Raw genomic sequence first — 13,937 nt, 5'->3', positions numbered from 1 at the left:
TGCTGAGCTACTTGTATATTGTAGTAGTATTAAGAAAGTTACTCTTTTTTTTTCCCCACTCACTGCTCAGTTATCAAGGGTGCAGCTTAAGAGCAATTTTAACAGATTTTAACATAAATATTTATTCAGTGAAAAAGTATAAAGGCCTTTTAGGTAGTTATTTTGTCAGAAAAAGCAGGCTTAATGAGACATAGCATTTGTAACAGACCATTTTAAATGGAAACTTAAAGGTATTCCTATTCTTTTCTTTCCTGGATGTGCTTCAAGAAAGGGTGAATAAAAGTTTTATTCCTAGAATTGGACTATATGGGGTTATTCTGCTGAATTCAAGTACCTACAATATCTGAACTGGCATCAAGTATGAAAAGGTCCTTTAAAGACTTCTCCAAATGCAGCTTTTCTAACTGCAGTGGAACACCATCTCTGACAAAACAAGACACAAAAGGGGGATATAAATAAAGGACCTTTTTTCTTTGTGTGTGCTTGTGTGTGTGTGAGAGAGACAGAGAGACAGAGATGGAGGGAGGGAAGGAGCGAGGGAGAGAGAATATGTATTTACAAGATAGTTAGGATAAATATACAGCTACTTTCTCTTAGTTCATTGAGAGGAAAGGTTTGTACTAGTATTGTTTACACAAGACACCATGTCTGCATCTTGTCCTCTGACTAACTATTAGGAAGACAACAATATGCAATGTATTAATTATTGTAACTGTCCTACTAACCTGTCTTGAAACTGTTTCACTGTTATTTTATCTTTTTTTCTCATTAAAATGAAAAAAATAGATAATACAGCAACCCTTGTTAATCAGGTATCCCTGTTTTAAAAATCTGGAACATATGTATTGTTGTATGTTACCCTGTTCCTGTCATTTTTTCTATTTGTCTTTGCTTCTGTTTTAACTCTTCAAAATAAAATAAAATAAAAAGACTGGTGATGAGGGCCAGGGAAAGGGTTCAGTAGAATAAGCGCTTGCCTGGCGAGCGCAAGGGCCTGAGTTCAATCCCTGGTTCTGAAAAAAAAAAAAAAAAAAAAGACTGGTGATGACAATTCTAACTGTATCACTGTTCTTTTCCTAGGAAGCTCGTAGAGACGCATCTGAAAGCCATCCCCAGTCATGCATTTTCAAATCTCCCCAATATTTCCAGGATGTAAGTCAATTTTTAATATAAAGAGAAGTTTCTAGCTGTGCCCATGCTACTTTCTCAAATGTGTTCTGTCAAGAAAAATATTTATTATGTTTCTTGCAAATGTTAGACATTTACATTTAATGTATTTGAAAATTTTATGCACCTGGTATTTGTCTAATTTTGCTTCATCTCTACTTATTAATTAATAGATTTTTTTTTGAAACAAAACCTTAAGCAAATTTAAATTGGTTTGGTCCTGAGAAGTTCATCATTCGTGGCTTTTTTAATATATCTTGTAATATGGTAGACCTTTAGCTGGGACTTTCTCCCATAAACAGATGTGTATGTCACTCTCTAGTCCAACTAGCCTAGTTGCAAATTGACCAGCTTCTCAACTAATACAAATGCTCACTGTTGGCCAAAAGTGTAACCAGTTAGCCAGGTGTGTGGTAGTACACGCCTGTAATCCCAGCACTCAGGAGGCTAAGGAAGGAGGATCATTGAGAGTTGAGACCAACCTGGACTACAAAATGAGCTCAAGGTCAACCTGAACTGCATAGCAAGACCTTGGCTTTAAAAAAAAAATGTGACCAGTGTTTGCAGACTTTTATACATTAACAGAAAGAAAAAAGAATTAAAAATAATTTTTAACCTTGAAAACTGAATTGCTGTATATCCAAAAGTAGGAGAAAAAGAACTTCTATGTTAGGCTGACAAGTAGTATGTCTATGAAATGAATTAGATCTTTATTTCACTTCACTAATTCTGATCTGCAATCCAGGTAACTCAATCATTCCAAATAATACCACCTGGCTATTATTCATTTGCAACCATTTGCTGTTTATTTTGCCACATTAGTAATTCTCACTCCAGTACAGTTATGATATTTGACTCTTTTGGTTGCCAAAACTGGAGAAGGCATTATCATGGCATCTGGTGGGTAGAAGACAAGGCTGCTTCCAAGCAAGTCACCCCAACAGGAGACCCCTGCTCCCAGCAGAGAGCCTGGCACAAAATGCCCACAGTGCTGCGAGACCATTCTCACTGTAATTCTCTGCAGTCTTGGATGCTGCTGTCCAGCACTTCTTTTTTCAAATTCTTACTGTTTTGGTTTCTCTGACATTTCTCTCACATTACCCTGATCATCTCACCTGATTCTTCCTCAGTCTCCTGTCCTGACTTTTCATTTTTAAAAATTCTTTCCAATGCCTTAAATATCAGCTCTTTCTCTGTGTATTCCATCCTATTTCCTCTGTACTCCACTCTCCTCGCATCAATGCCTTCATTCCCTACTCCTCACTATCACTGGTACAACTAATTCCTAAGTGAGCATCTCTAGGCCTGATTCACCCTTACAGTACAAGCCTTCAGGTAAAGCTTCGCAAAATCGATGTTTGATGTCCCATGAGAACTTGCAGTTCAGTTTATCCCAAATAAACACACCGTCTTGGCCCAGACTGCTCTTTCTCTACTCCTCTTAATAGTACCAGCATCTTGAACCCTAAAAACCTCAAATTCCTTTTAGCTCTTCCTTTTCTCTTTTGTCCTCAAAGAACTTGCCACTTGTTTCCAAACAGATGTCCCAACAGCTTAGCTATTCCTTCACTCAACAAGCATTTCTTGGGGAAAAAAAATTATTGAGCCCTACTTGGTGCCTACCACTTCATAAGATGCTCCCAATGTAGCAAGAGATGATACAGAGCTTGCACGCACTCCTGCATGAATACCATGATGGGGTCAGTTACTGAGTATGGCAGGTATTTCTAAGAGAGGCTGAATTACCTATTATCTGTACAGGAGCAGGAAAAGGCTGAGAAGGCTTCTGAAAAGAAATGATGCTGAACCTGTGATCTGCCTAGAAAATAGTATGAGAAAACATAGTTCCAAACAGGAGGGGGAAAAATCTAGAGTTCTGAGAAATTGGACTAAATTTGTTGGGACTGGAGCTTAAGCTGAGAAGGAGGTGGAAAAGAAGGAGAAAAGGATGAAGAAAGGAGGGACAGAGGCTGATGTGGCACCCAAGGGAGACACCGAATTGAATTCCACTCAGTGGCTTAGTGGAATAAAGAAAAGATACAGAGATTAAACAAACAACGAAGGGAGAATTTACAAGCTTAAAATTAATTGATTTGGACTTAAAGACAGAGATGAATTACATCTAAATTTTTGATGCAATTACATTTTTTTGATTATGACATCTGTGTCTTTGATGAACACAGTAATGAGATACAGGGAAAGTTTTCATGTTTTCACTGTGGAGGAGCACGAGGTAATTGAAGAATTCAGTTTAGAGTGTATGACCTTTGAGGTACAGATATAGTCAGTGGACACCATAACATAGAGATAATTTTTATTTATTTAATAAACCTATAACCTCAAATACGTAGCCTCTACTATGTGCCAATCACTATTCAAAAAGCTGTGGGTCCCTCAAGGAACAAATGGGTGGAAATCCATGTTCCCACAAAGGTTATATTCAAGTAGGAGGAGGCAGATTGTGAATCAAAAACATAATAAACAAGGCCAAGGAGACAGCTCAGTGGAATAAGTGTTTGCCTGGCAAGCGCAAGGTCCTGAGTTTGATTTCTAGTACTGGAAAAAAAACCCATAATAAACAAGTAAATTTTATGCCAATTTAGGAAAGCATACTGTATATTGGAAAAAGAAAAGAAAGAGTAAGGGACATTGAAAATTTGTGTACCTGAAGTGCTCAGAGGAGCTATCTGAGAAAAGATAGAGACTTGTGAGTCATAAACACACTGTAACTGGAACAGTTAAAAGATAGAGACTGTAACTGGAACCAGCGAAAGGTACTAGCACAGAGGGAGAACCAAAGAGTGAAAAGAGAACAATGCTAAGAACATGTAGTCCTTGAGTAGGTAGGAGTGAGTGCACTCGAAGCAGAAGGATTGACTTTATAGGAAGATGGTCACTTTTTTTTCCATATTAAGAAAGCTACAGTAAAACACAGGGCAGATGCAAGTAAATTAATATGCTATCGTGGGCCAGGGAGATAGCTAAGGGGTCTAAGTGCCTGCCTGGCAAGCTCAAGGACCTGGGTTCAATCCCTGGTACTGCATATGCCACCCCAGCCTGCACCAAGCCAGCCATGGAAACCAGGCGTGGTGCCATAGGCCTGTAATCCTAGCGCTGGGGAGGCTGAGACAGAAGGTCACCATGAGCCTAAGCTGCATAGGGAGACCCTGTACCAAATAAATAAAGATTTTTTTAAAAAAATATGCTATTGGTGGTGAATTCGAGGCATTCATGTTTCAAGATTTAAATCTTTTCTACAAATTATTAAAAGGTTTGTAGTAAGTTTGAAGCTAGAGATGAAAGCTCAAAACTTATGAGTAAGTTTTGAAAACAAAAATGTGGGCAGTAAGAGAAGAGTTGGCTAAAACATACAGGACACCCAGGAGGACTTGAAGGTCCATGGAGGCTTCTAGGGCAACAGGGCAGCATTCTCCAGGTATCTTTTCTGTACCCTTTGGGAGTACTTCACACCTCTGTACTAATCCCATTTGCTTGTCTGCATCCCCCATGAACAGGAATTCCTCAAAGCTAGGGCAAAGCTTGTTTTGCTAGTTTCCAGCCAGACATCTGACATAAAATAAGAGGTCAATAGTTGAATGAAAACAAATACATGTGCATACAAAGAAGGATGTGGTACAGCTTAGGGCAAGAGCAGAAGTCACCAGGATGGTTCTAGGTGCACCTGACGCAGTGCAGGCCCCCCCCCCCGCCCCCGTGAATTCTAGCATAAATATTAATAGCATAAAATATCCTATTTTAGATAATAAGTGACATAGCCACTGTAGTAATTATGTAAGATTTACATGATAAGTGATTTGAAGGTGAGATAGGATCTGATTTTTTTCCAGTTATAAAAATAAGAGAAAGTAAGCAGCGTGAGGTGGCTTTATCCCACTAAATGGTCCCTACTTACATGTCTCCGCACCTATGCCTTAACAGCCCTGAAAGGAGGAGCCTTTAATTTGAGAAACAAGATTTGGTCCCATGGTGTTGGTCCCACGGTCCCACGGCTCTCTCTCTCTAGGTTCTTGAGAAAGGCTCACACTTCTTAACTAAGAGCTTCAGTAGAAATCGTGGAGCAACGGCTGTGCCGCAAGCCTCAGGAAGCAAACCCGCGGGCTTCACAGTGCCTCTGGGCTTGCGGGTGGCGCTCCTGCACCCACGGCCAAACCTCCACGGCCCTTAAACAGTAAATTAGCCATTTTCAGTGTGTTCAGTTATTCCCTCTACAGGACACAGATAATATTTGGAACAAAACAATGTATATAATGTTGAGGTACACACGGTAAACAGTGGAGAGACCTGACAAATCTAGAGATAATTGCTGAAAGAATAGGTACTGCAAAGAAAAGCACAGGGAAAGGAGAGATAGCTCAGCAGTTATAAGGGCCTGCCTGGCAAGTCCAAGCTCCCGAGTTTGATCTGTGGTACAAAAAAAAAGATTACCAAAGAAAAGTGAAGGACCATTATGATATTAACAATAAACATGATTTTAAAAATTCAATATGAAACAATTAGTGCTCCTCTTACAAACATTGTGTGACTGAAATATTTTACCAATAAATTCAATCAAAAGTGGTTCTCAACCTTTCCTTCACATTATAATCACCTAGGAAGCTTTTGGAAAGTAAAAGTGCTTGATCTGATTTAGTTATCCTGGAGCAGATCTTGAATGTCTGTATTTTACAAGCCCCCTAGGTAGCTCAGTCGTGTCTGGGCTGGAGAATCTCACCTATGAGTAGAGCTGGACATTATCTACTACTCACTAACTTTCTCAAAAATCACTGAAATGGCTCTGAGTATAAAACGGTCATTGAATTTGTCTGCATTAGTCATTCTCCTTACAAGACAGAATTTCAGGGCTGACGAGATGGCTCAGTGGTCTACAGCACCTACTTAGAACAAGCTTAGCAAAGCACAGGGACCGCGTTCAATCCCCCAGCACCACATGCCAGCCAGCCCTGCCCCCTGGTGGGCTGAGCTGGCCACACACACACACACACACATAAATAAATAAATAAAATTAAAAAAAAAAAAGGACAGAATTTCAGTGAACTATTTAAAACTTTTTTCCTTTTCTATTCCTGAAAAGCTCTGTGTAGGAATTTCCCTTTACTCTTTTTTTGGCATTTAAAACTTTGATTTGAGTTACCTTTTGCTTATTAAATCCAAGATGAATCTTAAATTTTCTACCTTTCAAAATCAAAAGAGGTCATGACAGAATATGTGGTCATGACTCTGTGAAAAATTATTCTAGAGAATTGTGGGTTTTTTTCTCTTCATCCTTTTTTAAATGTTATTTCTAATTGTATGTGATTAAGTGCTCTCTTTTAAATGTTTCTAAACTATTTTAATGTCATTTACCAATGCTTTTATTTTTGCTATTTTGAGTAACGCGTCTGTTCGTTCATTTATTCATTCATTCACTTAACACATTTGTGAAGTGTCTGCCACATACCGAGAACTATGAAAAACACTCAAGATTCACTGGTCAAAAGAATACACAGTCCTTGAGTCCACAGAGTTTAATCTAATGAGATAATACATATCAAATATCCAAACTGCTGGAAGGGTGCACTGTGGTCGTTACTGAAAGGAGAAGTTTGTGACACCACAGAATCTTAAATTTATCATGAAGCAGGGAAAAAAGCTTCTAATGGAAATGACTGTGGAGACCTTAGGATGAATAAGACATAGAGTCCTGGGAAAGTTGACATATCATAGGATCTATATTAAAAGTAGCAATTAGTTTTTGCATAATTAGAGAGGACGCATACAGCCTCTGTATGTTCCATGTTCAGGGAAGTCCCTGACAAAGAAGTTACATCAAAAACAACACTTGGAGTTCCCGGCCTTACTAACTTTCTGCTTTGTCTCTGTTTTTGTGATGTTCAGCTACTTGTCTATCGATGCAACTCTGCAGCGGCTGGAGTCACATTCCTTCTACAATTTGAGTAAGATGACTCACATGTAAGTACCAGAAAAGGTGCACCCTAGACCCAAGTCACAGCCAATCTGGGCTGATAATCTAGACTACAAATGGCACTGAGGACTCATTTCTAGATCACAGGGTAGAACTTCTGCTTATGAGTAAATTCTCAACTTGTCTCACTAAGTTTATATTAACCAACCCTAATTATTTTTCATTTCCACTGTTGGAAGTTTAAGAGACCCTGGCCATGAATTGCTACTCTGTTACTACTATATGAGCAGATTTTATTGGTATGCATATCAATTAATGAATATATATTAAGTACCTACATGATCCTAGAGCCTGCATAAGATTCTACAAAACTGGTATTTTTCCTTAATTAGGAAAAAGAAAAATTGTTCAGTGATATTAAACAGAAGGAAAGATGATGCTAACAGTAGCTACGGAGTTGGTCAGAGTTGGATTTAAATATGGACTTTGGACTAATGTTGAAAAAATAATGTAATTTCTCATTTATACAATAAGCATGATAAAAACTCCAACTCAACTTGGTTATTATGAATATGAATATGAAGAGATATAATGCATGTAAGCATTTAGTACAATGCCTAACACATCAACTAATAAATATACTTCAGAAGTACTATTTCTGTTATCTCTCTGGTGCACTGAAATCTATGAGAGGTTTTACATAAGCCATCGCATTGCATTATCTTACACAGTCTTGAATTAGGAAATATAAACTATTGTCTTTTGGGGGTTACTGGGAATCAAACTCAGGACCTTGTGCTTACCAGGTAGGCGTTGTGCCTACATACAGAGAAAACGTTCCACTTTATAAAGAATATACAGAATGGCAGCAAAGAATATAAGATATACAAAGGGTCATCCCAAAATAGCTAAGTGGATCTGAAATTTCCTTTTGTGCACGTCATGTGCTGCTCAGGCCAGCATGAAGAGCACCTGCAGGTAGAGGAGAGCTAAACCGTGCTCACAAGCTTCCATGCGCACAAAACGCTACATTTTTCTGGTTCTATATCTAAACTTTTCCTTGTATTTCAAAGCTAACTTAAAACTAGAAGGTAAATACAATTTTAAAATTCTGTGAGTGAGAATCATTAAGCTAGGAGATCGATTTCTTAGGTGATAAATCAAAGCTCTGCAGAAGTGTGCTTAGATATCAGAAAGGCCAAAGCGAAGAGCCTGCATGACTGGGAATCCTGGGATTCAGCGACTGAAGCTGAGCTCTTCCCAGTAAGAGACAGCACTTCACGACGGATGCGGATTCTGTCTGCTATCCATGACATTCACGCATGTCACTCCTACTGCGGACCCCTCTGTGTTCACTGAGAAGTACAAATTTAACTCCAGAAAATACAAACACGGAGCATGAGTTTGAAGACACACAGTACAAACAGGAGTCAAGTGGAACGTGTCTGCAGTCATTTTTCTTTTTCTTCCTTAAAGGCTACAGAAAAGCTGCACATGAATAAGTAATCAAGTATCATAATAAAAAATATTCCCCTACAAATAGGCAAGGGGTCCAGTCAGATTCCACAGAGAGTGTGTCATATCACATTCTACTCCACAGGCACGCTTTCTCGCGAGTCTGCAGGGTTAGGAGCAACTTTTTCTGGAAGTACTAGTTCTCACAAACAGCTCCTTTATTGGTAAATATTGTGCTATTTCATTAGGTTCTGTGAAGAGGGGAGGTGGAACATGCGTTACACTAGCCATTTTGCTCTCTCATGAAGTATAATCTCGTAACATATAGTTCTTGTCAGCCTCATGGTAAACCCTTCTGTCCTTCATTCTGATAAGCACCCCACCCATTCTCAAGAAAAGCCACAAGTGCAGAAAAAAAGCTAGAAGACATTACTCTGATTTTCACACTCAGACTCAAAACTCCATGATCATGAAGTTCATCCTCAAAGAGAACCCGGAAGAATTTAATCTGTTCTCTGACTTTCAATTTCTCTGCGTTGATATGATCTGTTCAGGCACAACCTTGAATTTAAGAGTCTCCAGGCAAGGTTCCTTTATAACCTGCTGCACAGGTCCAATCCTGTGGTTTAAGAACCTCCCTAGAGTGCCCATCTTCCGTCCTGCCTTCCTGCCACTCTTCAGCACAGCTACCTTTCACATTCCGTGGCAGTTCTTTGCATACTTTAGTGCATCTGAATCCTGAATCCAGAACCACGCTGGATTCTTACAACGTTGTCTCCAAACACCATTCCTGGGAGAGAAGGCATGTGCGATTCATCCGCTAGCTTCTCCGCGTCTGCTTACTTCATGATGTGTGTCTTGGCGGCCGTTAGCTTGCAGAGTCCAAAGGAGAAGTTCTAGTAGCTGCTTGGGAAGCCATGGATCATCACGGTCGAGGTGCGCGCAGTGTGCGTGCCAGCTGCCACAGGCTGCGGCGGTGGTGGCAGGGGCAGTGGCAGGGGGCTCCTGTCCCTGCGCCCTGCTGCAGCCCCCTGATTGATTTTTGTGGTACTGAAGATTAAATACAAGATATTTTCACTGAACCACACCCCGTCCCGTCTTTATTTTTTTATTCTTCGGGTTCGGCTAATTCTCTGAGCTTCCCAGGCTGTGCTCAAAATGTGAGCTTCCCAGTGTGCTAGGATTACAGATGTGTACCAGCGCATCTGGCTGAGAATCACTTTCTTAGTTCTACTCAGCTTGTTTCCTTTTCTTGGCCATTGTGACTATTGTGCAATAAACTGTGAAACACTGCCTTCTTCTTCAGATATGTGCCCGGCACTGGGATTGCTGGATCATATAGTAGTTTTAACTTCCTGGAGAATATCCCTACTGTCTCCACAGGGCTGGAGTGTACATCCCACCCCAGTGTGCAAGTGCTTTCTCCTCTCCACATCCTTGCCAGCACTTAGGACAAAAAAAAAAAAAAAAGCCATTGTAGCAAAAGAAAGGTGACAGATTATTACATTTTTATTTGCAGTTCCCTGATATTTGTGATAATGAATATTTTTTCATGCCCTTGTTTGCCCATTTTATGTGTCCTCTTTTTGGGAAATGCCTATTTAGATCTATTGCCCATTTGTTGAGTTGGATTACATGCTTTTTTTGCTATTGAGTTGACTGAATTTCTCATATCTTCTGGATATTAATCCCTTACCTGATGTATATTTTCTCCCATTCTGTAGGCTGTCTCTTCACTCTGTTGATTGTTTCCTTTGCTGCGAAGAAGCTAATCTGATGTGATCCCATTGGTCTATTCTGTCCCCCGCCTCCTCTCCTGTGCTTTGGGGATCTTAGATGAAATCCTTGCCATTCTAATGTCCCAAAGCTCATGTCCTGTGGGGTTTTGTTGTTGTTGTTTGTATTTCAGAGTTTCAAGTTTTACATTTAATTCTTTGATACACTTCTTTGAGATGATTTTTTATATATGATGAGAAATAAGAATTTAGTTTTGTTCTCCTGTTGTCCATATACAACTTTCCCACCATCATTTATTGAAGAGACTACCCTTTTTTCAATGTGTGTTCCTACATCTGTGTTAAAGGCTGACTTTGCTGTAGATTTGTGCGTTTAGTGTACTTCCGGGCTATTCTGTTTCATTTATCTGTGTATCTGCTTTTATGCTGATACCATGTTGTTTTGATTACTGTAGCTTGGTGTTGTGTTTTAAAGTGAAATAGCAAACACCTCCTACTTTGTACACCCAATTTTACTTTAAAAACACGACTATTTAAACAGATAGGAAAACTGACTTTTCTCTAAATCATGGAATGATGAGAGATCTCATTTTTTCTGTGTGTGTAAAGGTTTTAGAATATACAGATTCAAGAAACAGAGCTTTATATTTTCTGCAAACTATAATACTAAAGCACAGCAGCTAGTAAAATTAAATATCTGCCTGTGAGTATCAGGAAAACACAACATTTTAAAACAAAATCAACAAGCGAGAAGCAGTAAGTGGATGCGAGCCTTCTGCAGACGTCAGTCCTGAGGACGCTGCGCTACTCCCCATCAAAGTCTGTAAAGCTATGAGCCAGATGCTGCTGCCTCAGACAGCGAATGACCCGACATGCGCTCGTATGACTGATAATAGCAAATGGAGCAGCTACCCTTCCTGAAACAAGTGTTTTAATCAATGTAAAGAACACTCCAGTTCTTAAGTATCAGAAACCATGTTTAAGGGGCCAGACAGCTAGCTCAGTACCTGCTTAGGCAGAGCACAGTGGCTGGGGTTCAATTCCCAGCATGCCACGCCAGCCCCACCCTCGGGGTGCCCTGAGACTGCAATTGAGACTGGGCGTGGTGATACGTGCCTATAATCTCAGCACTGGGGAGGCTAAAAGCAGGAGGACTGCTACGAGTCTGATCTGTGTAGTGAGACCCTGTAGACTGTACTAAATACATTAAATTAAAAAAAGAAAAAAATCATGTTTAACAATTTTTGAAAAAAATCACAATCTAAAAATGCCCAATTTTCTTTTATGTTCACATAAAACATGCAGCAGCCCAATGGCATTAGGCTTGTTCTCTTATTCTGAGAGCTAGCGAGTGCGTGAGTGGTGTGCTGCACCTTCACTGAACGTCTACAATTCAGTATTGAAGGACACATTCGATCAATGCCTATCACTTCCTTTAGGCTTCTTGCTGCCACAGTTCCAAATGGGTTCATGTAAACAAGACAATGCCCAGGACAGCAGGCTTCGGATCAGCTGGACTGGCAGCTCCAGACAGACACCACTCCTTTTCCAAAGGCAACAGAGGCTGAAAGGCATGTGAAATTTGGGCAGTGGGCAAAAAAGAAACCATGCACATAAAATCTGGGCTATCAGTCCCCAAGTGTATATGCCTCCTAATCACACACCTTCTTGCAACACTATGTCTCACTCGTGTACAAAATAAACCTAAGTTGTTTACAGTGTTTCCCAATTTTTAAATTTTTCTCTAAATTTAGATATTTAAAAAATTTTAATAAGTGGGCTCCTTTGTAGTTCATATGTGAACCTTATATTTTATACAAACGTTTCAAAATTATTGGGTTAATTTCACTTATATCTTCAAGTTGCATCCACTTATATATGACAGCCTTGACTTTATTTTTATTTATAGCTGAGTAATCCTCCATTTTATAAAAACACCACATCTTTTTCATCCATTCCTCAGGTGAAGGGCAGATAGATAGATATACAGCTACTTTCTCTTACTTCACTGAGAATAAAAGTTTGTACTAATATTGTTTAGACAAAATATTATGTATGCATCTTGTCCTCTGAATAACTACTACAAAGGCAACAATATTCAACGTACTAATTTATTGTAACCATCCTATAACCCTTTTGAAACTGTTTCATTGCTATTTTATCTTTTTTCTCATTAAAATGAATTTTAAAAATTTAAAAATATTTGGAGTAAAGTATGAGAGGAAAAATTGCTCAAATTGCTAATTAACTCGTGCAGATGAAAGGAGGAAAATGTTTCACTAGTTCATGTGCCTGGCAGCAGAAAATCCACACACATAAATGACCCGAAATAAAGTAGATAGTCGCTGATTACGAAAAAAGCTAATGTCCACAAAAGTCATGCTGTTCTACGTCCCAGTACTCTGCTTCCTTTGCATGACCAGATGCTGGATGCTCGAGGCGTGTTAGAGGGGCACTCCACGTGGACAGAATCTGTTGTCCTAAGGGATGATTTTTGTTTGTTCATTCTGATGCTTTAAGATGTTCAAAATATATTTTATTTTCGTCAAGCTTCACTAAACCACAGAGGCATTCCAATTATAACAGAGACAAGAAACATCTCTATCACTAGGCACTTTTAATAGGGGTTTAGGCTATTAAACCCCTATTATATGTAATTTATTACATTAAACTCCCATTACATGTAATCCTTCTGATACAATCTCATATAGATTATTTATTACATCATCCCACTACCCTCATCCTGCTAAAATTCCCTTCAGGGAAATCTTAATGTATATAGTATGAAATGACCAAAGGTAATGGATCACTTAAGACTTCTTCTTTTTTTCTTTTTTGGTACCAGGGATCAAACTCAGGACCTTGTGCTTGCCAGGCAAGCACTTACTCTACTGCACTACATCTCTGGTCCTGGATCACTTAAGACTAATAAAACAAACTAACATGTCAGGTTTGAAAAGGGAGACAAATTATGTATATTTAAAACTAGTTAAATAATTTAAATTTGATTTACACTTTAGATATTAGTGAGACACAGATGCAGGCTCTTTTAAAATTTTATTCACACATTGGGAAACTGTTTATTATAAGATCCCCTTTTGAGACTAGAAACAGTAAAGTGCATAAAAAGTTCAAAATATAAATTTCAGGAAATTCTTTTTTTCAATATTTTCTTTTATTTTTTAAAAAATCTTTATTTTTTATTTTTTAAATATTTTTTCCATAATTTTATTGAGAAACAAATAGCAATGAGACAGTTCAAACCAAATTGGTAAGACAGTTTCAATAATTAACACACTACATACATTCTTCCTAGTGATTAGTTGCTGTACAAGATGCAGACATGATATCCTATTTACAAACACTATTAGAACAAATCCCTCTATTCATTAAGAGAGTGTAACTATATATCTGTCCTAACCATTTTGAATACACAGATACAAAATGGATATTCATCTGTACCCCAGGAAATTCTTACAGCAGCAAAACAGCAGGATAAAGAAACATTTAAAAACATACACTTTTTCCTGTTATTGTACCATAATTAACATCTAGTGGGCATCAATTTTTTCCCCAGAAAACAGTGTTTTGTTCACTGTTTTTTGAATCACTGATTTTCAAATAGTTTCTCCTTGGGAAAAGGGGGGGTAGGGGAG

The 13,937-nt window shown here is 38.7% G+C and overlaps 1 protein-coding gene and 1 pseudogene across 2 annotated transcripts in view; one reads left to right on the top strand and one right to left on the bottom strand.

Moving 5' to 3' along the window:
• Positions 1 to 13,937, top strand: part of Tshr (thyroid stimulating hormone receptor) — a 226,920-nt gene that overhangs the window by 101,578 nt on the left and 111,405 nt on the right. For both annotated transcript variants that reach the window (XM_023702145.1, XM_004624709.2), the window contains exons 2-3: positions 1,081 to 1,152; positions 7,063 to 7,137. In XM_023702145.1, coding sequence (XP_023557913.1) covers positions 1,081 to 1,152; positions 7,063 to 7,137 — 147 coding nt within the window. The remainder of the gene's footprint in view (positions 1 to 1,080; positions 1,153 to 7,062; positions 7,138 to 13,937) is intronic.
• On the bottom strand, positions 8,680 to 9,468 carry LOC105743442 (annotated as a pseudogene).

The sequence above is a fragment of the Octodon degus genome, unplaced genomic scaffold (genome assembly GCF_000260255.1).
Source record: "Octodon degus isolate 3935 unplaced genomic scaffold, OctDeg1.0 scaffold00007, whole genome shotgun sequence".
In the NCBI taxonomy this organism is placed as follows: Eukaryota; Metazoa; Chordata; class Mammalia; order Rodentia; family Octodontidae; genus Octodon; species Octodon degus.
Note: the sequence above shows the minus strand (reverse complement) of the source record. Positions and strands in the feature narration are given on the sequence as shown.